Raw genomic sequence first — 27162 nt, forward strand, 5'->3', positions numbered from 1 at the left:
GTTGGAACAGGCGCAACAAAAGGCTGAAATAGTCATTAAAAACAACTGGAGGCGGATTTGGCAACTAATCAGGTTAACAGGGAACGTAAATAACATGACTGGGTATAAAAGGGGCATTTCAGAGAGGCAGAGTCTCTCAGATGGAAAGATGTTCACCAGTCTGAGACAAACTGATGGATGAAAAAATCAGATATCCATGCATGAAGGCATCAGGATTGGTATAATTGCTAGTGATGTGTCGGTCACGAACGATTCGTTCAGTATGAACGAATCGTTTATATGACTCGGGAGTAACGGGTCCTCTCAGTGAGCGATTCGTTCATTTTCATGCGGTACCTCTTCTCACCACATGGCAGGCAGCTGCATAAACTCAGTCAGTAGGTCAGGACAGGAAACAGAAATGATTCGTTCAGGACTCGTTCAGGTCCGTCCTCAGGTCCTCGTTCTTTTGTCACGTGACAGCCAGGCTGCTCAGGCTGTGTGTCGAGCAGCAAGTCGGGCTGCACGGTCTCGTTCTCGTTCATCATTCAGGCTGTTTGGCGAGCAGTACGTTCGCTCTCGGATTGGTCTCTCTAATTCTTCTCTCTGTCACGTGACAGGCAACTCGGTCTCTGAACGGGTCTTCCTTCGTTCGTTCACAGCTCAAGCTGTATCAAGCTCAGCAGTACGTTCGCTCTCGGCTCGGTCTCTTGTTCATTTGTCACGTGATAGCTACCGAGTCACTGTTGCGCTGTTAAACAATGGCAGGGAGGATGTAGGACACAAATCCCTTTATTGTGGTGTGTATTTGCTTCCCTACGTTTTCACATGGTTTGAATTGCTTGTGGCATTACCAGTAGTTTTGTTGCCTTCAGTATGTCCTGTTTGAGAATCGCGGACTGTTTTACAACGCCACCTGCTGTAAAAATGAACAACATGACTCGTTCAAGATTCGTTCACTTTACTGTTCGAGAGTAAAAGACCTGGGTTAGTGAAAAGAGTCGAACTTTGCATCACTAATAATTGCAGTTATCTGATACAGGATATCAGATTATGCCGTCTACATGAATTATCTGATAACTCCATGTTTGCTATGCATGCAAATGTCCCAGTGTTTCTTTGTTTACCTTGTTGCCTTGAGGGCTAAGACGTACAGTGAGGAAAATAAGTACTTAAACACCCTGCTATTTTGCAAGTACTCCCACTTAGAAATCATGGAGGGATCTGAAATTTTCATCGTAGGTGCATGTCCACTGTGAGAGACATAATCTGAAAAAAATCCTGAAATCACAATGTATGATTGTTTTAACAATTTATTTGTATGATACAGCTGCAAATAAGTCTTTGAACACCTGAGAAAATTAAGGTTAATATTTGGTACAGTAGCCTTTGTTTGCAATTACAGAGGTCAAACGTTTCCTGTAGTTTTTCACCAGGTTTGCACACACTGCAGGAAGGATTTTGACCCACTCCTCCACACAGATCTTCTCTAGATCAGTCAGGTTTCTGGGCTGTCACTGAGAAACACAGAGTTTGTGGACATGCACCTACGATGAAGATTTCAAACCCCTCCATGATTTCTAAGTGGGAGTACTAGCAAAATAGCAGAGTGTTCAAATACTTATTTCCTCACTGTAAATACACCTGCATCTACCTCCTAGAAGAAGGGACGGTATCACGCTGCAACCTGAGGTTTTCATCTTACATTTTCTGGGCTGAGAGTGCGCTGTCAGCTGTCTTACAGACGGTAAAAATCAGTCAATCACTCTTTTTGTCTGGAAGTTGTTGCTGGTTGATAAACGGGTCGTGTTGAGTCTTGCAGGCCCAACAGGGCGTCCTAGTTAACTCCAGGTGTTGTTTTCCGACTGCAGCGGGTCAGAACCGGAGCCGATAAGATCTGTGATCCTCCTGCTGTGGCCGTGCGGATCAATTTGCAGCCCGTGTGGCAGCTACAGCGACCGTGTGTGGGAATATTTCATGCATGTTAACACACCTCAGCTCTCCTCACCTGGCCGGGCTGATGGCTGTAAAGCAGCATCTGCGTCAGCTCCCTCAGCGCCTCCTCCACTCGTCTCACCAACTCCACCGATGGCATCCTCTGGGAGCAGAAGAGCTCCATGGCTCGGGCCGCCACCTGGCAGGCCTGCAGCACGAGGTCGGGGGGTCCAAGCGCTGGGGGGTCTCTGCAGGCCGCCACCACGGGGTCCAGGAGCTGGCACACAGTGTCCACCAACACGGAGACCATGTCCCCGTCAGGGCTGAACCACAGAGCCTCCAGACCTCTGCGGTTTCCTTCCACTCGATGCAGGGCGCACAGCGACTGCAGGAAGCAGACGTGAGGAAACGGAGACGGCAGGAGACGGGGGGGAAGCTCTGGGGCCGTCAGCAGGTCTTTAGGGGTCTCCGATTCCCCGTCTGGCTGAAGTTCTGCACTGTAAACCGAACTTCCTGGACCAAACAGATCCTGCGACATGTCGTCATCAGCGTTGTCTATTTCTGGAAGAATTTAAACAAAACACATCAACACAGAGCCGATGAGCGAGCGTCTTTCCACCTGTATACGAGCACGTGCGGCTTTCACATCCTCCCAGGCTGTTGCTATGGAGACGGAAACAACAAGGCTTTAATTCTGATGCTTTTCATAGAAGCAGAAAGAAAAAACTCACTTTTTAAAAAGGTGGATATGATGCATTCAAGTAGCTAAAAACAAGTAACTCAAACATTTAGGGGTTCAGACTCATCATTTTAAGAACTAACTCATGTACATGTCGACCTTCAGCTGTGAGGTTTTAGATTTAGAGGAAAATGTTTTCCGTGAAACAGAAAGGCTGCTTTGTTTACAGGCTGTTTCTTCCACCTGCTCCTCAGAAAATGAACGATTACATCTTTAACTCGTTTAAAGCCTCTTCAAAGATCATTCAGAGTTTGTACAAATCTAATTTTAATGGACAGAAATTAAGGCAAACATGGACCTTACTGTCTTAACAAATGAAAGCTCAGTATAGATATAATTCCCTTTATGTTGCTTATTATATTCTAAAAAAATAAAATAATATAATAAAATAAAATTTGATCAATTCTGAAAGCAAAAGATATTTTTATTTTATTTTACTGCATCTTGGGAACCAATAATAATTATAATTGATAATGAATATTTTGTTATCTGTTGCTTAGTATATTAAATATATATCCTAAAGAACTAACTCGTGTTTTTAAATAACAAATGCAAGTTTTTAGAAAGTTTTTTTAATGGAATAACTGCATTAAATTTCTGTCTATCCACTTGTTGCAAAAGTTTTTTTTTACTTTATTTTAAAGCCAAAAATTAGAAATAAAAATGTGATTCTTCTAAAATGAAACACATTTCCTCCAGTAGATATTTATCAAAAATGATAAGTTGTCTTTTTTCTAAAGCTCTGGTAACATCTGCGTCTCTAAAGGAGTTTTATTTAGCTGTCTGAGGGAAAAATGTCTCTTTGGATTGGAAAGGCTGCAGACCCCTGCACTAAACACATAAACAGGTTTAGCAGCAGTTTTCTCTTTAAACACCAACAGATAAAATATTTCTTCATATATAAAATTACATATTTATGAGAAAGAAGGATGAAATGTTCAGGATTTACTAACTAAAAATGTAAAAAGTCAGCAGGATGGATTTAAAGCTGTGAAGCTGCTTCCTTCTAAACACAGAAGGAACAATATGTGATGAATATCAGCATCAGGTGAACAGACAGAAAGCAGGATGAGAATCTCACAGCTTCTAGATGGTGAGGAGAGAGAAATATTCACAATATGCACAATAACTTCCATCCATGCACCTTCACTGCTTCATTATCCACATTTCTGGATATAAATTCTCTAAACTTTCATTCTTAGCTTGACTGTCTAGCTTCACCTCTGCACCTGCAGCCTCCGCTACCGGGAGTTAAGGGTTAAGATCTCGTTTCCGGGTGTAGCGTCAGGTCTGTAGATGTAACTATAAACATGTGTGGTATCCACAGAAAGTCCAGAATCTCAGCTACCAGCTCAGTAAAACCATTTCTATCACCAACAAACATGGTTAAAACAACAATTAAAAGACCAGGTACACAAAGTCTGAAAAATACATAAACACAGATGATGTTTCCCCATGAACACGAACAAACGGCTCCTCTACTGAAAGCTCACATCTCACAGATTCCACAGCTGGAAGTTTCATCTTAATATGACCAAGATTCACTGAACCAGAGGCAGAAGAAGACCCGATTTATGCTGCACATTTGTAAAAGTCTGAAAACATGTCTTACCTTTGCTGTCTTTCCTCAAAACTTCTATCCACCAGGATAAAACCGCGTTTAGTTAAAAAACAAACAAAAAAAAACTGTCTCTCATTGTGTTTTGGGAGCAGTTTCCTGTCCAAAAATCACAACTTTCTGCCCATCTGTTTGGTTTTAAAGAGAAATGTCAGTTCTTTCCTAAGTTCCAAGCAGAAAACATCTCTTTATGTTAATAAAGCTGCTCTCTCATCACTGCTGCAGCAGGAGCAGACATGGAGGAAGAGGCCTGATGCAGCCTCTGTATGACGTTCCTCTGGTTCAGAGCCAGTAGCAAGAACTCGTTCGTATCGTGTTAACACGATAAGAACGAGCTGCTAGTTAAAGTACTTAAAATGAAAGTTTAACTTTAGGTTCTTCATTTTGGGCCAGGTATATTTTCTATTTCTTTTTCTACTGTTTTGAACTGAAATGTAATTAAATGCATTTTTCCAGACTTTACTGGAGCTGAGTTTACAATATTAATGTCTGTGTCTATTATTTGATTCAGTCGTCCACTAAAATACATTTAAACTAAAAAATGTTGCTTTTTGGGGTAAATATTGTTATGCAATGTGATTAATCGAAATTAATTAATTACAAAGTCTCTAATTAAATAATAATTTTTTAATACATACTATATGTTTAGGGAAACTGTAACTCAACCATTTTAGACTCATTACACAATAAATAAATGGAAATGAATGAATAAAAAGATGGAAATTTGATCTTTTTAATCTTAAAAAGATGAACGGCGCATCAGCTCTGTCAAAGCTCCTCACTCCAGAGGAGCATAAAACCCATGAACTTCTCATGTTCAGTGTATGAAGGTCATACCTGCCACCTCCGTGATCCTCATGTCCGTCGTCGCCCTGGTGATCAGCATCTCCTGTTGCAGCCTCAGCACCTCCTGCTGCAGCGCCTCAGCTTTGTCCTTCCAGCCTCTGTCCTGCACCCTGAGCCTGGAGGCCAGAGCCTCGGCGAACTCTCTGCCGCTCATCCCGGCGGGACGGTTTTTTATTATCACCACCGCCACGCTGACTTTGGCGTTCATGAGGAGCCACGCAGCTCGGCTCGCCCCTGAAGCAGAGAGAGAATGAAAAAGGACGACGACTGGATTTTAGAAACGTTTCAGGGAGGTATGTTACTCAAATTACATGAAAAACACATTTCTGTTCAGAAAGACGATCAAATATAAAATCATATTTTTGTAGGTTTGTGTTTCCTCTGTGCTGGATAGCTCAGGTGGCAGAGCATTCGTCTCCCATGCGGGAGACCAGAGTTCGATTCCCTCAAACATTAACACCTTTCAGTTAGGTCCTATAGGCAAGACCCTTACTGCTACTGCTACTGCCTGACCACTGGAAGTCACTTTGGATAAAAGCGTCTGCTAAATGACTGTAATGTAATTCGAGTTGAGACACACACATATTAATTATTCACCAGGATCTTCTACTGATGGTGGAGAGTCTGACTGTACAAAGCCTTCTTCAGCACATCCCAATGGTTCTCAGTGGGTTCAGGTCTGGACTCTGTGGTGGACGATCCATGTGTAAAAATGAAGTCTACTGTTCCCTGAACCGCTCTTTCAGTCTGAGCTCCATGAATGCTGGCACCGTGCCATCAGGGAAGATGGAATAACCTGCTCATTCAGTATATTCAGGTATCTACTGACCTCTTTGGACACATAATGTTGCTGAAGCCAGACCGGACCAACTGCAGCAACCCCAGGTCATAGACTGACCCTACAGGCTTGTACAGTAGCAGTAGACATGATGGCTGCATCCCTTCATCCTCCTCTCTTCTTACCCTGATGTTCCCATCACTCTGGAACAGGGTAGGTCCGGACTCATCAGACCACATGACCTTCTTCCATGGCTCCAGAGTCCAGTCTTTATGCTCCCTAGCAACCTGAAGCCTTTTTCTCTGGTTAGCTTCACTGGTTAGTGGTTTTCTTCTGGCTCCACAGCTGTTCAGTCTCTTGAGTTTCTTCACATCGTTCGTGTGGAAATGTTCTAACTTTCACTATTAAACATGGTCCTGAGTTCTACTGCTGTTTTTCTTCCATCTGATTCCACCAAACATTTAATTGATCACCGATCACCATCATTCAGGATGTTTTTCTGACCACATTTCTTCCTGGAAGACGATGGTTCCCGCCCTCCCTCCAGGTTTTAATAATGCATCGGACAGTTCTGAACCCAGTTCTAGAAGTTTAGATGAGAGAAACATCTTAGATGTTTCTCTCATTGATGCCGATGATCTGACCCTTAAACTGACTAACATCTTTAGAATAGCTGGAGACTTTTGTTACAGATAATGGTGAATATTAATAAACTAAAACCAGATTAAAAAACCTAGACAGCAAACAAGTGTCAACAGGAATGATTAAATTATGGCTTATATAATATGTAGGAGCTAAGTCTGTCTCTGATGATCAGCAACACACAGCTGAAGACATCATTAAATCAGAAAGAAATTAATATCAACGTTATGGAGTGGCCCAGCCAGAGTCCAGACCTGGATCCGTTCAGGACCTTTGGAAGTGCTGCAGAAGAGCTGGAACTGGTGTTAAGATCCCAGTGGAGACAAGCAGAAAATAGCTGTCTGACCGCTGTGATGGCTAAACAATAAAAATAATTAAAAATAACAAATAATAAAAAAAAAAATCCATGTGGACTTACTTGGAAAGGATCTGAATAAGTCTGTTTCCAGCTGCTGTTCAGATTTAACCAAAGCTAGCAGGCGTCCATTATCACAGTCAGTAAAAATAGCCATTTTGCGTGTCCCATTATTTATTTATTTACAACCATATTAAAAATAAATACATTTAAAAACATTTTTTATTCACGATTGCCTACTTTGTTGCACTTGTTACACCAAAATCTGTGACCCATCAGAATCTGTGACCACAGCGTACATTTCCCTGCATCTTACAGGTCTATCAGAATGTGACTTTACTGTAGCCTATCTGCATCATAATGAACCCAAAGAAATACAGACTACAAATGTATTTTCAACCCAAATAAATTAATAGAACAGCAGACTAATTATTCTGACATCCATTGGTGAGCGAGCTTATGTTTGCTTTAGGACATCAGATTCCACAGTTACATGATTAAAAAGGTCACCCCTCTTATAGTCTGGAGTCTTCTAACATAATATGTGATCCTCACATAGCCAAAGGGTCAGTCTTTACTGTATAATGCATTTAATCAACTCGGCTTAAACACTAGCGTTTTCAAGACTTCGCCTGAGACTGTCGCCCCCTGTGGTCACAGATTCTGATGGGTCACAAATTTTGGTGTAACACACCTACTTGATCGGCTTGTATTACAACAAGTTATGTAATAGTTTTGTAAGCTGACAGTTTAGACCCCCGTTATTCAACTAAAACAGATGGTCGGTAACACGATAGGGGGGGAATGAAGAAAAGTAAAGTAAAAAAATACTCGCTTAGCATTAGCATGATACATAACTCTCATTAGAATTGCAGCGAGCTAAAGTTGTCACAGCCAGCTATACGGCTAGCTAAAAAAAAATAAAACAAAACAAAACAAAAAAACAAAACAAAAAAAAACTGTGTGTGCTTATCGTAAATTTGCTGAAATGTTCATCAAACAAATAACTAGTATACGGGTTATATGACTTATTAGTTACCCTTCGATCTGCCCTTGTCACCTTCCATCAGCAGGTCCCTTTCAGCTGTTCAGCTAAGGCTAACGTAGCTTCTCTACCTGGACGGTGTTTTAGCGAAATCTGTGACCTGGTGTATTCGCCTTCCTTGAGAGAATGAATGAATGTTTTTTTTTGTGTGTGTGTGTGTGTGTGTGTGTGTGTATAAAGTAAAACAGAAATAATTTAAGATGACATGATGAAAATATCAGTACGTAAATTAATCCTAAAGTAGACTGACTAAAATCTCAGAAAGGATTTGTTCAGCAGGTGTGCTGCAGGAACACACTCATCTATACACTAGTGATTGTGTTGTTGTTTTATTAATCCCACAATGGGGAAATTTGTGTTACTACAGCTCAACTACAGAAAAGAGTAATAAAAGCAGATTAACAAAATATAAAATACAAATATAAATTACAAATGCAATAGAATAAAAACTATATACCACAGTAACTGGTGTTCTATGTACAAACATACACAGTGTGCATTATGGAGAAAGGGTTATGGAACTATGGAATTATGTAATATCTGTCTACATACATATATACACACATACACATTTACACATATATCTACCCATACAAATACGTATACTGTATATTTAAACATTTATAAATTTTCACATATGTTCACATACATAAATGTCTACACACATATGAGGTGCATTATGTGTGTGTGAAGTGGTGACGGTGGAGGTAAAGTGTGGGAGTGACTCAAAACATCATGATGCCGTCGGGATGAAGGATCTGGGAAAACTCCTTCCTGCAGCGAGGATGTTTTAGCCTCTGACTGAAGGAGCTGCTCAGCATACGGTCTCATGCAGAGGGTGATGGGGTTGTCTATGATGGATGTCACCTTAGCTAACACCCTCCTCTCGCTCACCACCACCAGGCTCCAGAGGACATCCCTGCACAGAGCCTGACCTCCGTACCAGTTTGTCAATCCTGTTCCCGTCCTGTGGGAGCCGCTCCCCCAGCAGACAACTGCATAGAAGAGGTCGGATGCTACGATGGAGTCATAAAATATCTTCAGAGTCCTGCAGACTCCGAAGGACCTCAGTCTCCTCAGCAGATGGAGTGGACTCTGGCCCTGCTTATAGAGGATGTCTGTGTTTGTGGTCCAGTCCAGTTTATTGTTGAAGCGAACACCCAGGTGCTTGTAAGAGTCCACTGTCTCAGTGTCTCTTCCCAGGATGTTCACCCGTGTTGTAGGGGGTGACTTCGTCCTGAAGTCTACGACCATCTCCTTTGTCTTGCTGGTGTTGGTTTGCAGAGCACTGGTCTCACACCAGCCGACAAAGTCACTGATCACCCCCTGTAGTTCTGGTCATTCCCATCTGACACACATCCCATAATGGCCGCATCATCCGAGAGCTTTTGTAGGTGGCAATGATCCGAGTTTGCCTGAAGTTTGAAGTGTACAAGCTAAACAGAAAGGGTGAGAGAACTGTGCCCTGCGGCGCCCCCGTGCAGCCGACCACCACATCAGACAAACCCTCATGGAGCCTCACATGCTGTGGTCTGTTGGTAAGGTAGTCGATGGTCCATGCAGTCAGCTGATCGTCCACTCCGTCTCCCTCCGTCTCCCTCCGTCTCAGCAGTGCAGGCTGGATGGTGTTGAAAGCACTGGAGGAGTAAAAAAACACGACCCTCACAGCGTTCCCGCCTGCTCCAAGTAAGAGAGGGATCGGTGCAGCAGGTAGACGACAAACATACAAAAGAAAATGAGCCATGGAGCCTTAACACCGGCATAAAAATGTTCCAAAAGAAGTAAAATGATCACAAAAGATTTAAAAATAGTCAGCATTAATTGTAATTATTATTATTGATATGGATTAATTAAAAGTGTGTCTTTCTTTATTACTGGATTTAGCTGGATGTGGTGTGTCTGGGAAACTTACCCCTGGACGCATGTTGTCACTTATTTCACAAACCAACTTTGGCCCTTTTAAATTTAATTTCCTTCTTATTAAATATATTTATTTTACATACTTATTTGTTTTATTTACCCTTTTTGTGTATTTATTTCTGTAGAATTTATTTGCTTATTGGTCTTAATTGAATTAAGATTTGATTTGAATCTTTTTCTTGTTTGTTTTTTCCAGATCTTTTTAATGTGTTAATTTTCTTTAAATCTGGGTTTGTGTTGGGAATCTCCTGAGAAAAGACAGACAGCAGCAAACATTTCAGCACCAGAAGCAAATGTTTGCTGGTTCCTGCAGAAACATCTCCTCTCCACTGGAGCAGCAGGTCCTGCCGGTTCCCTCCCTCCCCGTCAGCGACCACCCTGTGGTTTCCACCTTCAGCCTGAAGTCTGCAGACGTGAAGGTGAAGGTCGGAGGCAGCTTTTGTTTTGTGACTCAGTTCTCTCCTCGACAACCAGGATCAATAGGAAGCTGTCAGAGCTGCACCGTTTGGATGAATGTGAACACACACACTGAAATGAAACGATGAATGATTTATGACCAAAATCTCACTTTGATTGAGCTCGCTGGAGGAGCAGACCCTGGAAATGAAGATGTTCTTTCTTCTCTTTTTTCCTGGGAGCAGAAAAGTCTCCACAAGCTTTCGATGGCTTTTTAAACTTTGTTTGAATTGAACTTCTCTAAAAGTTTTCAAACTCTTTTTTTCCTAAAATTGTTTAGAAATGGAACTCTTAAAGAAACGTACATGTTTAATACATATAAATATCTGAATTATGTAAAAAAAAATCACAATATTAGATGCAAACTTCGGTCTTTCTATCCTTTGTAATCGTTAAAATGAGAAATCTGAAAAGTTAAATGTAAACATTTAGTCAACAAGTTGCTCCGTAATATTAACTAAAGAAATAACGGATTCATGCAGGAATGGAAATTTCCAGTTAAACCAGAAATTTTCCGTCAAACTACATCAGCAAGTATAAAAAATGAGAGATTTAACTGGAGCTAGCGAAGCGTTTTTTATTCATCTATCCATCCATCTTCATCGGCTCTCCAAGGTCAGGCCAGTTATGACTGGTCAGAAATGACTTCCTGTACTGGTCTTTGTTGCAGCAGAGATGAAGAAGCCTCTGAATGAACACACTTTGTTTGAGATGCTGCTCAATGTTTCTGCTCCAGGACCTCCGGATCAGTCACCAGCCCTGATGCTGCTGATGTTCAATACAAGCTCAAGCTTCATTTTTAAAGGGATGCTAAACCCAAATCATGAAAATGGGCCTAACTGTAAGTGGCACAAGTGCTTCTGTACGAGTGTGTGAAGAAAAGTTCACCTCCTTTCAGCTGCAATGATCAGCAGCAGCGACGAAAAGAAAGGAAACCCACCCTTCTTATGCAAATGAAAAATGAAACCAAAACGAGCTCCTCGATGCAACACAGTGCGATGCAACAAAATGTAAGATGATGCAGCAAAAGGAGCAGCAACGCAAGGCAAGATGACGCAAAACCTGGCAACCAAAAGCAACGCAACAAACATCACATCTCACTCAGGAAATCCTTTCTGTTCGCAGGAATGAGTGGAAGACTGAAAGATGAGAAGATAAATAAACCTTCAGTCCTTCTCTGAGCTGAAGCTGGAATCTAAGACAGATTTAATGATAGCTTTAAAGCATTTCCCTCTTTTATTACACGTCTTCTTTCACAGCTTCACACTGATGTTTGCTTTGCATTCACGCTGCAGCCTCCTGTAACCTTGTTGAGACGGGTGTTACATAAACACTTTATTCATCCCAGTTCAGCCAAACAGAAGGAATGCTGGGAAACGTTCCCACATCACCAGATGATCCGATGGAAATAAAGGCCCCTGCTTTAAATTTAAATTATTATTATTATTATTATTATTAGGTTAGTTTATTAATGATCCTGAAGCCACATACTCAGAAACATGCTCAACGTCAGTCTGTATCTGCCCCAACAGATAAACCTCAGTTACCAACCAGCATAATCTCATTAATAAGTTATTAAACACAGTCTGTTAATAAAACATGAAGCATGTCACTAAATCCATGAAGCACATCCATCCTGGTTTCAGCTGGACTGAGCAGATTCAAACTTTATCCATAAATTATTATCAGTTTGATGAGATCCCAGCTTTAGAAAGCCATTTTATTCACAAACAAACAAACAAACAAACAAACAAACAAACAAACAAACAAACAAACAAACAAACAAACATGCCAATTCAATAAATACTAAATATATCAATAAACTGTACATTTATCAATGGTTAACGCATTTATTTGATTACACTTTATCTATCTATCTATCTATCTATCTATCTATCTATCTATCTATCTATCTATCTATCTATCTATCTATCTATCTATCTATCTATCTATCTATCTATCTATCTATCTATCTATCTATCCTACCTACCTACTGTTTCTGATGGGGAGCTGTCCATGGTCCTACTTTCATGACGTCTGATCCAATCAGAGCCTGAGGCTTCCTAACAGGAGTTATGAAGGAATAGATGAAACTTCCTGTCAGGAGAAATCAAAAAAGAGTTCGATGTAGAGGTGGAGGGAAATTCTTCATGATTTCCCATTTCTTTATAGTTACAGTGGAGGTAGAGAGAAAACGTACCGGCTGGTCTCTGCTGGCTGGGAATCAAACCAGTGACTCAGTGCAGCACACAACCTAACCGCTTATTTTCCATCCTGCAAACCAGCTGTCATCAGAAGAAAGACGAGAATTAAAAGCTGAGCTGGTGAGCTCAACTGAGCCATTAACTGCTAAAGCTAAAAAAGAAAAAGTGTCCTCAGAAAGCGGTGGAGACCAAAACGTCATAACTTTTTTTAACAGTAGTTTTACCTGTAGGCTTTACTTTTTAATTTGCACATTGCATTCTGGGAAGAACTCTTCTCGAAGCTAACTGAAGGCCATTGTCTTGTCATCTGAGATTAGTTTTCTCAGCAGTTTAACATAGTTTTAGTTTCCTAATGACTTCCAGTAGCTAGCATGCAAAGGCTCGTGGGAAATCCACATCCAGCAGGAATTTAATCTTTTCCGTCTAAATTTGACTTATGTTTACATTTAGACCGTGTTGTTAAAGTTGGAACCATGGGTGTAGTGGGCTTTACAGGCAGAGACACCCACCCTCACCACCACCTTTAATCTGTGTTTCACAGAGTGGAAATTATGCTGCATAAAAAAATAATTAATCTTGGACAAACTTAATAAATCACTTCTAAGTAGGAAATAATTATTTATGTTGGTTCGGCTGTGTCTTTCGTTTGGTGTGGCATCATTCTGTGAATGTAGGGTATAAAAATTGTAATAAAGTACTGAAATCTCCCGCTTTTGACTTAAACATGTCCGCGAATGCAACAGGGCATATACAGAAGTACAGAATTTTCCTTTTTGGATTTACGAAAGTGTCCGTACAGTTAATTTAACGCAACCTGGTCATTTTCTGCCAGAACTTGATCCGTTTTTCTACATTTTTCTTTTAGTTTATGATGTAGGACCCTTCTTTTACAGCAGGACACGTTCATCTCAAACAGAATTCTAAATTTTTAAAAACACCGGCTGTATGAAGTCAGATTATTAGTCTGATTGACATTAAAGTCAAACATTAGTTTACCTTCTGCTGCTTTCAAACGAAAAGAAAATGTAAAAAATAACTTTTAAAAGAACTGAATTTGTTTAATTTCTTTTTGTCTAAAATTATGTCTAAATGATACATTTTGTGTGTAAAAACATGAAAAATAAAAGCTGAAGCATAAAAACACCCTGAAGACTCGCGCTTTCAGCCCTTCAGAGAAGAGAGAGGAGGGAGGGGTGTAGGAGTATAAAAGCTGAGTCTGACTCCGGCAGCTCTGAACTTGAGAGGAGACACCCGGAGAGGATGAAACCCTCACTGATGTGTTCTCTTCTTCTTCTTCTTCTCTCGGATCGGATGCTGAGATGTGGATCAGAAACTGATCAATGGATGATGGAGAGGCTTCTTCAGGATATTAATTGTCCTTCTTTGGATCTTTAAATCGATCAAACCACGTAGAAAGTGAATATGATGAGGAAGAGAAGGCAGAAATGTGTGTGTGTCTGAGTGTTGGATGACCGGAGATGGAGCGCGCGGTTGAGCTCGATGAGCGGGGGATCTGACGGAGGAAGGTGGAGGGATGGAGAGCGCCAGTCAGCTCAAACCAACGCCGGTCATCTACGCAGAGCTGTTGAACATCTCCACCAACGACACCCATGCCAACTTCAGCACAAAGGCGGAGGAAAAGGGCGCGAGCTTGGCTTTCCAGGCGGGTCTCGCCGTGACTTTAGCCCTCATAACTTTCGCCACGACGCTTTCCAACGCGTTCGTCATCGCCACCATTTACCAGTCTAGAAAACTGCACACTCCGGCAAACTTTCTGATCGCCTCCCTCGCGGTCACGGACCTGCTCGTGTCCATCCTGGTGATGCCCATCAGCGCGCTGTACACGGTGAGCCAGACCTGGACTCTGGGCCAGGTGGTCTGCGACATCTGGCTCTCCTCGGATATCACGTGCTGCACTGCCTCCATCCTCCACCTGTGCGTAATCGCGCTGGACCGGTACTGGGCTATCACAGACGCGGTGGAGTACTCCAAGAAGCGCACACCTGCGCGCGCGGCGGGGATGATCGCCACCGCCTGGGTGATCGCCATCTCCATCTCCCTGCCGCCCTTCTTCTGGCGCCAGGTGAAGGCGGAGGAGGTGACGAGCTGCAACGTGAACACCGACCACATTTTCTACACCATCTACTCCACCTTCGGCGCCTTCTACATCCCCACGCTGCTGCTCATCGCGCTGTACGGCAGGATCTACGTGGAAGCTCGGAAGCGCATTCTGAAGCAGTCGCAAAACAAGCCCGGGAAGAGACTCACCTCCGCGCACCTGATCACCAACTCCCCGGGCTCGGTGGCGTCCACCACCTCCCTGAACTACGGGACGAACGACACCTCCTCCTGTGACACTACCTCCTCCTGCGCCAATGTGAGCCAAGTGAAGGTGACCGTGTCCGACGCGCTGCTGGAGAAGAAGCGGATCTCTGCTGCCAGGGAGAGGAAGGCCACCAAAACTTTGGGAATAATCCTGGGAGCTTACATCATCTGCTGGCTCCCGTTTTTCATTTACACCCTTCTAGTGCCTCTGTGCGAGTCCTGCTTCCACCCGGAGTTATTTGACATTTTCACCTGGCTTGGTTACCTCAACTCTTTGATCAACCCCATCATTTATACCATGTCCAACGAGGACTTCAAGCAGGCTTTCCACAAACTCATCAGGTTTAGATGTTGCAGGGCCTGAGTAGTCAATTCCAGCCATCATTACCCCTCCCCCAGTCGTATGACGCCAGAATCCAGGGCTGGCCCGAGCTTTTATGGGGCACTAAGCAGAACTGCACCCCCTCACCACCACCACCTGAGCACCATCAGTTCTTAACTCTTATTAGTGCTTGATCACGTTCTTCTCTGTAAATGTAACACATCCATTCATTTGCATTAACTGTAGTTGGCTTACATCAAACCAGTATGTTTTTTAATCTTACTGGATCAGCAAATTAAAAGAAATGTCTTAATTTGGACTGTTTTAATATTTAAAGGCTGACATCCTAAAGTTGTATTTAAAGTTAATAGCAAATGTTACATCACAACACATTTAGAGTAAACAAACATGTACAAAACATATAGTCTTTCACTGCAAAATGGCCTAAAACTGAAGCCAACTTGTCTGAAATTCTGCTGCGCAACAAACCACATGCACCATACGACAGAGGCGGCGGGATCTCAGCATTATTTGACCCACAACCATGATTACAATAGAATAAAATCCCGTTTTTGTGTGTATTATCATTTTCGTGTAAAGGTGCTGGTGGCGTGGGGGCCCCACGTGGCTGTTTAGTGTGCTTATTCCTTGGGCCAGCCCTGCCAGGATCTTCTCACACCCACATAATTCAGTCCCTGTGGCTCTCCTGAGGCTTCATCATCGATATTCAGATTATTAATCATAATGTGGCTCCAGGATGAGTTTTCAGCTGATGGACGGTGCAGAGATGCATTGACCTGCCTCCCAGTCTGAGTGCAGTCGAATTCTTTTTTACGGTGAGGAAGCCCATCACGCCCCTACAGGAGTCTGTTCTCTACATGCTGCTCTGGACTGCAACCTGCAGATTCACTTTGCCATTAGACAGCCGACCTCAGTTGGCTTGTAAGCACAAACAGCTTAGAATTAAGCTACCAAGAGCCCCGCGGGCAAAAAATAAGTTTTGTGTTTTATTTTCCTGACTCAGTAAGAGGAAATTCTGGTGCCTATAACGAGCTTAGTTTCCAGTCATGCCTGGCCTACAGAGAGATGAAAGCATGGCAAAGTTTGGTTTATTGTGTGGCCAGAGCTTTTTTTTTTTTTTTTGGTTCTTTTCATGCTGTGCTGACGTTCACCTAAAACACAGCTCCCAAATGAGTGTAAATGTTTGACCTGTGTGCATCGATGTGATCTTCTCCTCAGTTTGTCTCAGAGTTTCACTCAGTTAACTAATAAAACAGAACCAGTCAGCTCAAAGAGGACGAGTCAGAATCTATTCCCTAATGTCCTTCATGTTTGGTTTCATGTAAGGGAAAGAAAATGATTCAGATCCAAGAGATAAGCCACACTCCTCTCTTGGAATTTCTACTTCCCACCAGGGAAAACTTGCAGAAGAGGATTAACATATTTTTTTTTAAATGCTGGAAAATGTCATGGTATTCTGATCAAAAAATCACTCCTTCACATGTTAAATGTCAAGCTGCAACTGCAGCTGCTGGTCCCTTAAAAGAACATTTATGGAAGGAAAAAAAAAGGGGGGGATAAAAGAACTAAAAACGTTGTTTTTTTATTTTTTTGTTTGTCTTTTTTTTTTTTTTTTTTTTGATAATTGCTTGAAAAAGTGCATTTCGTGTCCATGGCTGCAGAAAGAGATCACAGCTTTATTTTTCCTCACATCTGAACTGAATTTATCAACAGAACTCTGTCCTCACTGCAGAAAAATCTAAATAAACGTACAAAATCTGAAGAAGATTCTTAAAATCACATTTTCACTTCTGTGTGTTTGAGTCTGGACAGAGCCTCAGTGCCCCGTGCACGTCATGCACAACAGAGAAAGTGTCTGAATTTAGTTTCAGAAACATCCAGGAGCTCTTTCAGATCTTTTAAAGGAACATTTTGACTTCCTGAAGCTTTGCTCTCGAGCAGCAGACGAGCAGATTGATGCCACGGCAGTTTTCTGATTTACACTCACATTCTTGTAAATCTGATGGAATCACTACGGACATTTTTCCTGCTCCAAAAATTCAAATCTGGTGGCCGCATTACCCATAATGCATCAGATAGATCTATCAAAGCAGCAGCAGGGATGAGGAGCAGCAACAGAGGTCTGGTAAGATCACAAATTTCTCTTTTTCTTTTCACCTTGTGGTTTTGAGCCCATGATCAGGCTTTTGGCCATGGTTGGAATTACAGTGAGTACTTGCTGGTACTTAGTAGTAATACATCCCAGTACAGTTCACTGGTAAGGACGGTGGACCAGAAAGTCAGGTGGACGACTGAGTGGTTAATATTGTGACATATAATCTCCATAAATAAGGAGGATAAAGTGGTTTTTACTGGCTTCTGTTCATTGCTGTGAAGAAGCAGCTGTACCTCCAAATAAAAGTTTTTTCGTGCAGAGAACAACTGAAACTTGGATTTTTCAAATAGTAGCTGAACTTTGTTTTAATGATAAATATTCTAAATACGATCAGAATCTCCATAAATCAGGAGGTGTTGACTGTGACGAGGCACCAGCTTCGCTCGCGTTATTTCTCTGATCAGTAGCAGCAGAGTGTTTTTGGCAGTAACCATAATTGTGACTGCGCGTGCACTTATTTATGCACGTGACTGGTGAAGTTGTGGTACACACCTGAAAAAAAGTCTCCCCCGAAAGCTGCGGTGTGATTTGAACCCTGCTCCTGGCCGTTCCCTGTCCACAGGTTTCAGCTTCTTACAGCATATTTTATTAGAGAAGACTTCATGATGAGGACAATTTATACAGACTGGAATAAAAATCAGGAGGCGAAAAGTCTATATAATAAATGTCTGAATTTTTTAAATTTGTTTTAGTTGTATTAAAATATATATATCAAGAATGTAAAACGAAACCAAAGGATTTATTCTAATTTTTAATAAATTAATTTAAAAAACAACAATAAAAAAGACATTATTCTCTTTTTATTCTAATTAATTTATCATGTGATTTAGATTAATTTATTATAAGTTAATTTTGCTGTTTGCTGCTTTACTGCTTATTATTCGTTTTTAATTTTCATAGTTTGTTCATAAAAGGTGGATGTAGGAGGATTAAATGAAATGATTAAATTCTATCTCCCAACCAGCAGGTGGCGACTTCAGTTGATGCAAAAATAAGTCAAACGTCTTTATGCCTGTAAATGAAGAAGGTCACCAGTAAAATCATTAACAAATGAGACAATAATCAGTTACAACTAAAGTATATTATTGTGAAAAGTCCTGATCCAGCCCCCAGTTTTCATCTCTGACTTTGTCATCTTTTAAACTGGTCTTGATCAATAGTTCTCCAGCTTTCCGGAGGTCTTTCAAAGTTTCCTGCTTTTTCCCTCATTTCCAGTCCAATCCTGGTACCAGACAAATTCCAGTCCAGTTCTGGTACCGGGCCAGTTTCAAAGGAACTTAACTGACCTTCTTCAGGCAGAAAAAAAGGCTCCTAACTCAAAGGACGAGCCAGAGTCGTGTCAGCACAGACAATTTCCCAAAGAACCAGTTAAACTGGATCTTTAGGCACTTTGTCACAAAGATGCATCATTTATTCCCATTTCTTTAGTATCATCTGTGAAACCAGCAAAGTTCAGACAGTCTGACTGATAGAAAACAGGATTTTAGCAGCAACAAGGTGATTAAAGAACAAATCCAGCAAAGACCTGAACCAGGTCCTCAGAGATGTATCTGGACCTTCAGTTGGTCCCATGGGCGTTGCACCCATGGGGGATGTCGGTGTTTGGAGATCCCCCTCTCCTCCTCCCTCTACTGTTGCACCTTAAATCATGATGGGACTGTCGCTGATCGGCTTTTCTGTCCTCGATGGATCAGGTTCAGATATCTAACAAGTGTTAAGATTAAACAAGAGGATGTTTTCTCTAAACCTTTGGTGCTGTGCAGGTGTTGGATAAACAGGTTTACCTTTTAGGAGCCATGAATGTGGTGCAGGGAAAGTATGAACAGGTCCAACCAGGTGGTGGACAGGTGATAGAAAGCATTTAAATGCAGGGGCGGGTCTAGAAAAGTTCTAATGAGGGGGCCAGGTAGGGGCATGGACCAGGGAAAGGGGGGCACAAATGAGATTTTTTTTTAACCCGTTAAGGCCTGACCCATGAAAAAATGATAAGAAACGTCCAATTTTTTAAAGTATGAGGTCTTTATTTGGCCCTTTAACAAAATAAGCAAAAATTACCAAATCTACCATTTATTACTGTGTGATATATTAAAAACATTATAATGTGGTTTTCTGCTTCTAGGTATCTATTAGGGGACAGAAGACAAGTATCACATTGTGTTCAACAGGATTTTGAGCAAAGTTTAGACCATAAATTGAAGCAAAATGTCTCAGAAACTGTATGTAACATATATGTCACGTCGGGCTCTTGGTGGGTTACGGCCGAGATTTTAGTAAATAATTAGTTGAATATTACAACTTAAGTGGTCATCAGACATCAGTGTTGATGTAGAACAACATAGATTACATTACATGTTGCGTTCACTAACACTTGGGACATCTGAAGTTTACCTAAGTGACGGTTAGTTTACACTTAATATTTGTTAGCAACTCATTAACCCCAATCATACCTTTCTATAACCCCCGTCCCCACCCCCTGGGTCTCAACAGGTTCAGTGGAGGGATGTCTCCCCCCCAGAACCCGAACCTCGACAGGTCTGATAGAAAGATGGATCCTCCCCAAACCTGGACCTTAACAGGTCTGATGGAGAGATGGATCCTCCCCAAACCTGGACCTTAACAGGTCTGACGGAGAGATGGATCCTCCCCAAACCTGGACCTTAACAGGTCTGATGGAGAGATGGACCCTCTCCAAAACCTGGACCTTAACAGGTCTGATGGAGAGATGGATCCTCCCCAAACCTGGACCTTAACAGGTCTGATAGAAAGATGGATCCTCCCCAAACCTGGACCTTAACAGGTCTGATGGAGAGATGGATCCTCCCCAAACCTGGACCTTAACAGGTCTGATGGAGAGATGGACCCTCTCCAAAACCTGGACCTTAACAGGTCTGATGGAGAGATGGACCCTCTCCAAAACCTGGACCTTAACAGGTCTGATGGAGAGATGGATCCTCCCCAAACCTGGCCCTTAACAGGTCTGATGGAGAGATGGACCCTCTCCAAAACCTGGACCTTAACAGGTCTGATGGAGAGATGGACCCTCCCCAAACCTGGACCTTAACAGGTCTGATGGAGAGATGGACCCTCTCCAAAACCTGGACCTTAACAGGTCTGATGGAGAGATGGATCCTCCCCAAACCTGGACCTTAACAGGTCTGATGGAGAGATGGACCCTCCCCAAACCTGGACCTTAACAGGTCTGACGGAGAGATGGATCCTCTCCAAAACCTGGACCTTAACAGGTCTGCTGGAGAGATGAATCCTCTCCAAAACCTGGACCTTAACAGGTCTGATGGAGAGATGGATCTTCCCCAAACCTGGACCTTAACAGGTCTGATGGAGAGATGGATCCTCCCCAAACCTGGACCTTAACAGGTCTGATGGAGAGATGGACCCTCCCCAAACCTGGACCTTAACAGGTCTGACGGAGAGATGGATCCTCTCCAAAACCTGGACCTTAACAGGTCTGCTGGAGAGATGAATCCTCTCCAAAACCTGGACCTTAACAGGTCTGATGGAGAGATGGATCCTCTCCAAAACCTGGACCTTAACAGGTCTGCTGGAGAGATGAATCCTCTCCAAAACCTGGACCTTAACAGGTCTGATGGAGAGATGGATCTTCCCCAAACCTGGACCTTAACAGGTCTGCTGGAGAGATGGATCCCCCTTTGAAAACCGGACCTCAACATTATTTGATAGTGTGGGATCATGTGGACAAAGAATGGAACAAAAGTCAGAAACATCCAAAGAAGAGCTTTGAAAAGTCCCTCAAGGATCCTGGAGAACCATTCCTGGAGAATAAAGCTGCTCAGACCAAATATTCACTTTCAAGCTGATTAGATTTGAACAAACGCTGTTCCGTCTTATTCCCAGTTATATCTGCACATTACTGTACATCCTAAAACAGGAATGTGTTGTGGAAATTGGGGATAAGCAGTAATGTTGGAACAAATTCATCATCATAGAAGAGAGGCGGCTTAGGAGCTCTCAGACAGTGCAGACATCCACCCAGCCATTGTAATTTTTTATTTTATTTTATTTTTTTGCCAATGATTGTGGGCATTATTTTGTTAGTTAGAAGCTCTAATTATCCCTATCTCCCTATAGTGAATCCTTCCTGGATCCAGGCTGTAATCTGGACCACCCCAAAATCTAATCTAATCACTTGTTCCTTTATTCAATTTTTTGGATTTCCTAAAAATGTATTTAAAACAACTGTCAGCTTTTGCAGTGAAAAGAGGACGGAGTAACTGGACAGTTAGATCCTTAATAATCATGTCAGTCAGTGAAATAAATTAATTTATATTCACTAAAAACCCAAAGCAAATGAATGTTGGTCATGAAGCATTAAGCAGCAACAATACTAACATGGATGATCAATATAAAGTTTTGTGCTGTTAAAACTTTATTGATGTCATTATGTATGGACGAAATAACAGTGTGAATAAAATATCTGTAAAATGGGAAGACAGCTGTACAAAATGGTTCTCAGACTTAACACAGATACTTATTGTTTCTACATTTCTTGCTTGATGGTTGTCTGGTTGGCAGCAGCTGGCTGTTTGTCATCTTATCTCCAACTGGAAACACGTTATATGTTTTCTCATGTTGCCAAAATCATTTACTTCTGTTACATAGAAGCTACGTAATGCTGTCAGATTTCTCACTCAGCCATCTTGTCAAAGCCACAGGGTGGACGCTCAATTTCCTCCTTTCGCTGCTGTCTGCATCATCAGACCAATAAACAAACAGATTTTTACACACTGATTCAGAATCTAAGATTTGAGTTGGATTTATTCTTTACGTGGGCATAGTTGTAAGAGGATACATCCACCAGCCAGTGCAAAGTTCACTTCTGAGTTCAGACGTCAGTTTCAGACAAACATGGCGATGAGGGGGAAATCACAATCATGTACGTTCCCAGGAACAGACATAAAAAGAGGCAGTGCAGAAGACGGCGGTGGCCATTAAATACATCGCAGCTGCTCCTTCGTTTCTTTTCCTGGTTGCACATGAGCCATGCTGCTCAGCACTGGTGGTGCTGCTCTTCACCCACACGCCCTCTGAAAACAGACCTAAACATGCATGTAAAGGGAAGATGGACGGAAGCCTCAGTCTCACTACATATTTAGCATAGAGCATAACCAAAACCTTAGGATTCAGTCTAAAAAATGACACCAAACTTGGTGTAAAAACTGAAGTATCTGTTAGACAACATCACCGTAGCTACATCTATCTTTCATGTGAACTTCGTGTTTGTTTCTAAATTTAATTTTTATGTTCTGCATTTTGCGAGTTGGTTAAAAATTGGCTGGAAATGCATCATGTTTATTTGAAAGATGCTACATAAATAATATTTGATGGAATGATGGATTTCTGCTCAGTCAAGCTAACAAACCTACCAGGTCAGGTTTAGGCACCAAAAATAAAGGAAAAATACACATGCACCAATTACCAGCAAAATTCAAATAAATCTGGATTTCTGCTGTCACTGGACTAATTAAACTACTCGTGAGGGACTTTGTGCTGAAATCACTTCTTTGTGAAACACTAGTCACATAAGCCCAGGAGTTCTTTTTACTCAGAATCAGACAGGACCTGGTCCAGCTGGACTCACAGCAGTCCTACTACCACTTCATGATGACGTCCCATCTTGTTTGAATTCATGCTTGTGTTGTTCTTCCTCTCAGATGTAAGTTGCTTTGGATAAAAGCGTCTGCTAAATGACTGTAGAATAGAATAGAATAGAATAGAATAGAATAGAATAGAATCTAATGCTACTTGTTTCGGTTCAGATCAGGTTCTAGGTTAACATTCAGTTATTTCACAACTTATTTCTTCTGCTGCTCCACTTTGGCTGAACTGAGTACATATTTCACACATATGTGTGGTGGTCCTGACCGAGCGTCTGACTGTAACAAGCAAACATGAGAGTGGCATCAATCTGTTCTCTGTTTATCATTCCTTCACCATGTGCTGTAAATGCTTCTAAATTAAAAAGAAAACGTAACCCTGCGGAAAGCAGACAAAACACCTGACAGATAATTCTGCTGCATGACTGCAGTACCCCCCCGCTCCACATCAAAGATGGCCGCTCCCATTTTGCCCTCTAAATGTAGGGCAGCCATTTTGAGGGAAACTGGACGTCTGTAGCCATCCCACTCTACTCCAGCTCTGTGATGAATTGCCTCTTTGTGTACAGTATTGATCAGCTCAGTGTGAAACTCATCTGGTGGTCTATCAGCCCAGTGGAAGTTGCATTTCATTCAGGCTGGCTTCCTGCTGTACAACGCTTCTGCACACACAGGCCATGCATTGTAACCTCTCTGCTCTGGAGGATGGAATCAACACACCCACCCGGAGCACAAAAACTACTGCTGCTGTTGTAAAAACTGAAAAAAAGAATCAATAAAAAGGTCATTGGAATCAAAAGGTTCTCATAGTTCGTCTCCACATGTGTTCATTTATTCAAGAAAGTGTTTTTAAGCTGAGAACAGCGAAGTTCAGCAGAACATAAAGATCCACGAAGAGCATCAACATTTCAGTTATTTGCAAAAATCCATACACACATACATACAGGTGAAACTAAAAACTAATGAATAGTAAGCAATACAATTTATTTCAGTAATCCTACTTTAAAAGGGAAACTAATGTATATACTCTACATGAAAAATGAGAAGTTTCAAGCATTTATTTGTTAGAAATTTGATGATTGTGACTTACAGCTTGTGAAAACCCAAAAATCTTATTCTCAGAAAATGAGAATATTACATGAAATCAGTAAAAACTGATTTTAATCCAGACATGTGACCATCTGAAGAGTCTGGTCCAGCATATGAACCCAGTTCTTGGTCTGAGCCCGTCTGATGGACTCCTGCCTCCATGCGGCGTGGTGTGGACAGTATCATCCTGTGGCCCTGCTGGGGGGGAATGAAGACCCGGATGCGGCCTTCAGCTCTTCTGCATTGCTCATGTGTCTCATCTTCCTCTTGGCAATGCTCCATAGATTTTCTACGGGGTTCAGGTCTGGAGAGTTTGCTGGCCAGTCCAGCACAGTAATCCTTGGTCTTTGAACCAGGTTCTGGTTCTTCTGGCAGTGTGAGCAGGTGCCAAGTCCTGCTGGAAAATAAAGTCGCATCTCCAAAAACCTTTTCTGCTGAAGGAAGCATGAAGTGTTTTTAAACCTCCTGGTAGACGCTGCGTGGACTCTGGACTTCAGAAAGCCCAGTGGACCAGCACCAGATGACATGGCTCCCACATTGCCACCCACTGTGGAAAATCACTTTAAGAGTCTTGGATTTTTGCTTCTCCAGTCTTCCTCCAGACTCTGGGACCTGGATTTCCACGTGAGACATAGAATTAGCTCATCAAAAAAGAGCACTTTGGCCCACTGCTCAGCTGACCAGGTCCTGGTTTCTTTAGTCCAGGTGAGACGCTGCTGACGTTGTGTTGTGTTCAGGAGCAGCTGGACTAGAGGACTACGACATGTGAAGTCCAGGTCCAGGATCTGTCTTTGTGTGGTGGCTCTGGAAGCAGTAACTCCAGCCTCAGTCCAGTCCTTGTGAAGCTCCCCCCTATTCCTGAACGGCCTTTTCCTGACCGTCCTCTCCAGCTGCTTCATCCTGCTGGCTCTTCCACACTTTTCCTTCCACTCAGCTTCTTCTTGATGAGCTTTGATGCAGCACTTTGAGAGCATCCAGCTTCTTCTGCAGTCATCTATTGAGGCTTTTCCTCCTTGTGGAGGGAGTCAGTGATGGTTTTCTGCCCATCTGTCAGGTCAGCAACCTTCCCCATGATGTGGATTCTACTGAAATAGACTGAGACCATTTAAAGGCTCAGGAGTCCTTTGCAGGTGTTCTGGATTAATCAGCTGGTTAGAGTGTGGCTCTTAGAGGCTACAACACTGAACATTTTCATTTTCTAAGATTTTAATTGTGTTTTTATAAGCTGTAAGCCATAATCATCACAATTACAACAAATAAATGGCTGAAATATCTCACTTTGCATGTAATGAGTCGATATAACATGTTAGTTTATATACATATATGTTAGTACTGGTCAACAATTAAAATTTTTAATCGCGGTTAATTGGATGAAATGTTGCAATTAATCGTATTGTTACATGGCAAATAAGGCCTACTGCTATATGAAGAAAGTTCAGTAAATTTTGGTTTACAGACACTAAATCAGGGGTGTTCAAGCTGCGGCTCTTGACTGTTTAGCTTCACCTCTTGTGCCTGCACCCCCCGCTACCGGGAGTTAAGGAGTTAACATCCGGTTTTACGGGTGTAGCGTCAGATGTGTAGATGTAACTGTAAACATGTGTTGTATCCACAGAAAGTCCAGAATCTCAGCTACCAGTTCAACAAAACCATTTCTATCACCACCAGACACAGTTAAGACAACAAGTAATTAAAAGACCAGGTACACAAAGCCAACAAATATGTAAACACAAACATCTCTGTGTCCACCCGACGGCATGAACACGGACAAACGACTTCTCTACTGAAAGCTCACATCTCACAGATTCCACAGCTGGAGGTTTCATCTCACTATGACCAAGATTCACCGAACCAGAGGCAGAAGAAGACCCGATTTATGCTGCACGTTTGTAAAACATAATCAGAAAAATGTCTCACCTTTGCTGTCTTGCCTCAAACTTCTATCCACCAGGATAAAACCGCATTTACTTAAAAAAACAAGAAAAAAACAAACAAACAAACAAAATAATAATAATAATAATAATAATAATACTGAGGCTGCAAGACTGGTTCTTGGTTGTTCTCCAAGAGCTAGGGTTGCAGAAATGCGTGAACATCTCACCTGGTTGAAGGTCATAGAATAATTAACACCCAGAACCCTAAATTTCTTCATAATAATAAACTTTACTGTGCAAATACTCAATTATATTTTACTCGAGCGAATAGTGGATGGATTACCTTACCCCTACCTAAGACTATGTTAAGCGGTGCCCAGGTAGAGGACCCAAATGCAGGTGAAGATTTAACAGAGTTAAAGTTTTCACTCTGAGTTGTCAGAGATACAAATTTCCTCACTGGTTTAATCTTGGCTCTGGAATGAGATAATGGGAAACGTAGACCATATATACACAGAAGGTAATGGGTGACAGGTGTAATCAGTCGGGGCGGGACAGACAATTACTGACAGGAGACACGATGGCTGGAAATAAAGGTACCTGAAACGACATCAAAGTTAAGACTTGATAAAACATGACAGGCGGCCTAACAAACCTGACGTGACACAACAGACTGACTCTGTGAAGAGGGCGGTATTCTGTAGGTCAGTTGTGTTGTGGAACAGTCGTCTATGTGAGGTTAAGGTAATTCATCGTCAGGCTGATCCTAAATCTCTTCCTCATTGCTGATTGTTGTTTGTTTGCATTGGATGTTCAGCCTTGTTTGCACATAGACTCAATCAGTTCTCTTTTAAAAAAAAAAGCTCAGGAGAGACTAAACTTGGAAAGACTAAAGCTTTGGTGGATGCTGCTTTTATACCCAATCGTGGCACCTTCACCTGTCAGGTAATCTGATGGTTGGAGAATCTTCCAGAACAATGTTACTGGATATTCAAGGATTTTTTTCCTCTTTAACACATTTTTTGAGTGTGTTGATGCTGTGATTGAATTTTGTTTCCATTTTCTAAATATTTTAAACCAGGGGTGGCCAACGTCGGTCCTCCAGAGCCACAATCCTGCAGGTCCATGCATCCCTGCACCGACACACATGACTTGAACTAATGAGTCATTGTGCAGATCCTTATAGGCTGTTGGATCCATTTAATTTGAGTCAGGTATGTTGGTGC

The 27162-nt window shown here is 42.0% G+C and overlaps 3 protein-coding genes across 8 annotated transcripts in view; 2 read left to right on the forward strand and 1 right to left on the reverse strand.

The window, feature by feature from the left end:
* mei4 (meiosis-specific, MEI4 homolog (S. cerevisiae)) overlaps positions 1 to 14837 on the reverse strand; it is a 46717-nt gene extending 31880 nt beyond the window's left edge. For 4 of the 6 annotated variants that reach the window (XM_041976568.1, XM_041976564.1, XM_041976567.1 and 1 more), the window contains exons 1-3: positions 7932 to 8031; positions 5109 to 5351; positions 1988 to 2475 (exon numbers count right to left, since the gene is read on the reverse strand). In XM_041976568.1, coding sequence (XP_041832502.1) covers positions 1988 to 2475; positions 5109 to 5351; positions 7932 to 7959 — 759 coding nt within the window. In that variant the 5' untranslated portion in view covers positions 7960 to 8031. Of the gene's footprint in view, positions 1 to 1987; positions 2476 to 5108; positions 5352 to 7931; positions 8032 to 12307; positions 12411 to 14318; positions 14374 to 14785 lie in introns of those variants that run through there. The other 2 variants (XM_041976565.1, XM_041976566.1) reach the window with 2 other exon arrangements.
* LOC121634100 (gastrula zinc finger protein XlCGF57.1-like) overlaps positions 1 to 27162 on the forward strand; it is a 540387-nt gene that overhangs the window by 241070 nt on the left and 272155 nt on the right. The window lies entirely within an intron of this gene.
* LOC121634106 (5-hydroxytryptamine receptor 1B-like) lies at positions 14018 to 17746 on the forward strand. Its single transcript, XM_041976563.1, is given in 2 exon segments — positions 14018 to 14040; positions 14042 to 17746. Coding segments are annotated over 2 exon segments (1188 nt in total). The 3' UTR covers positions 15207 to 17746.

The sequence above is a fragment of the Melanotaenia boesemani genome, chromosome 22 (assembly GCF_017639745.1).
Source record: "Melanotaenia boesemani isolate fMelBoe1 chromosome 22, fMelBoe1.pri, whole genome shotgun sequence".
Classification (NCBI taxonomy): Eukaryota; Metazoa; Chordata; class Actinopteri; order Atheriniformes; family Melanotaeniidae; genus Melanotaenia; species Melanotaenia boesemani.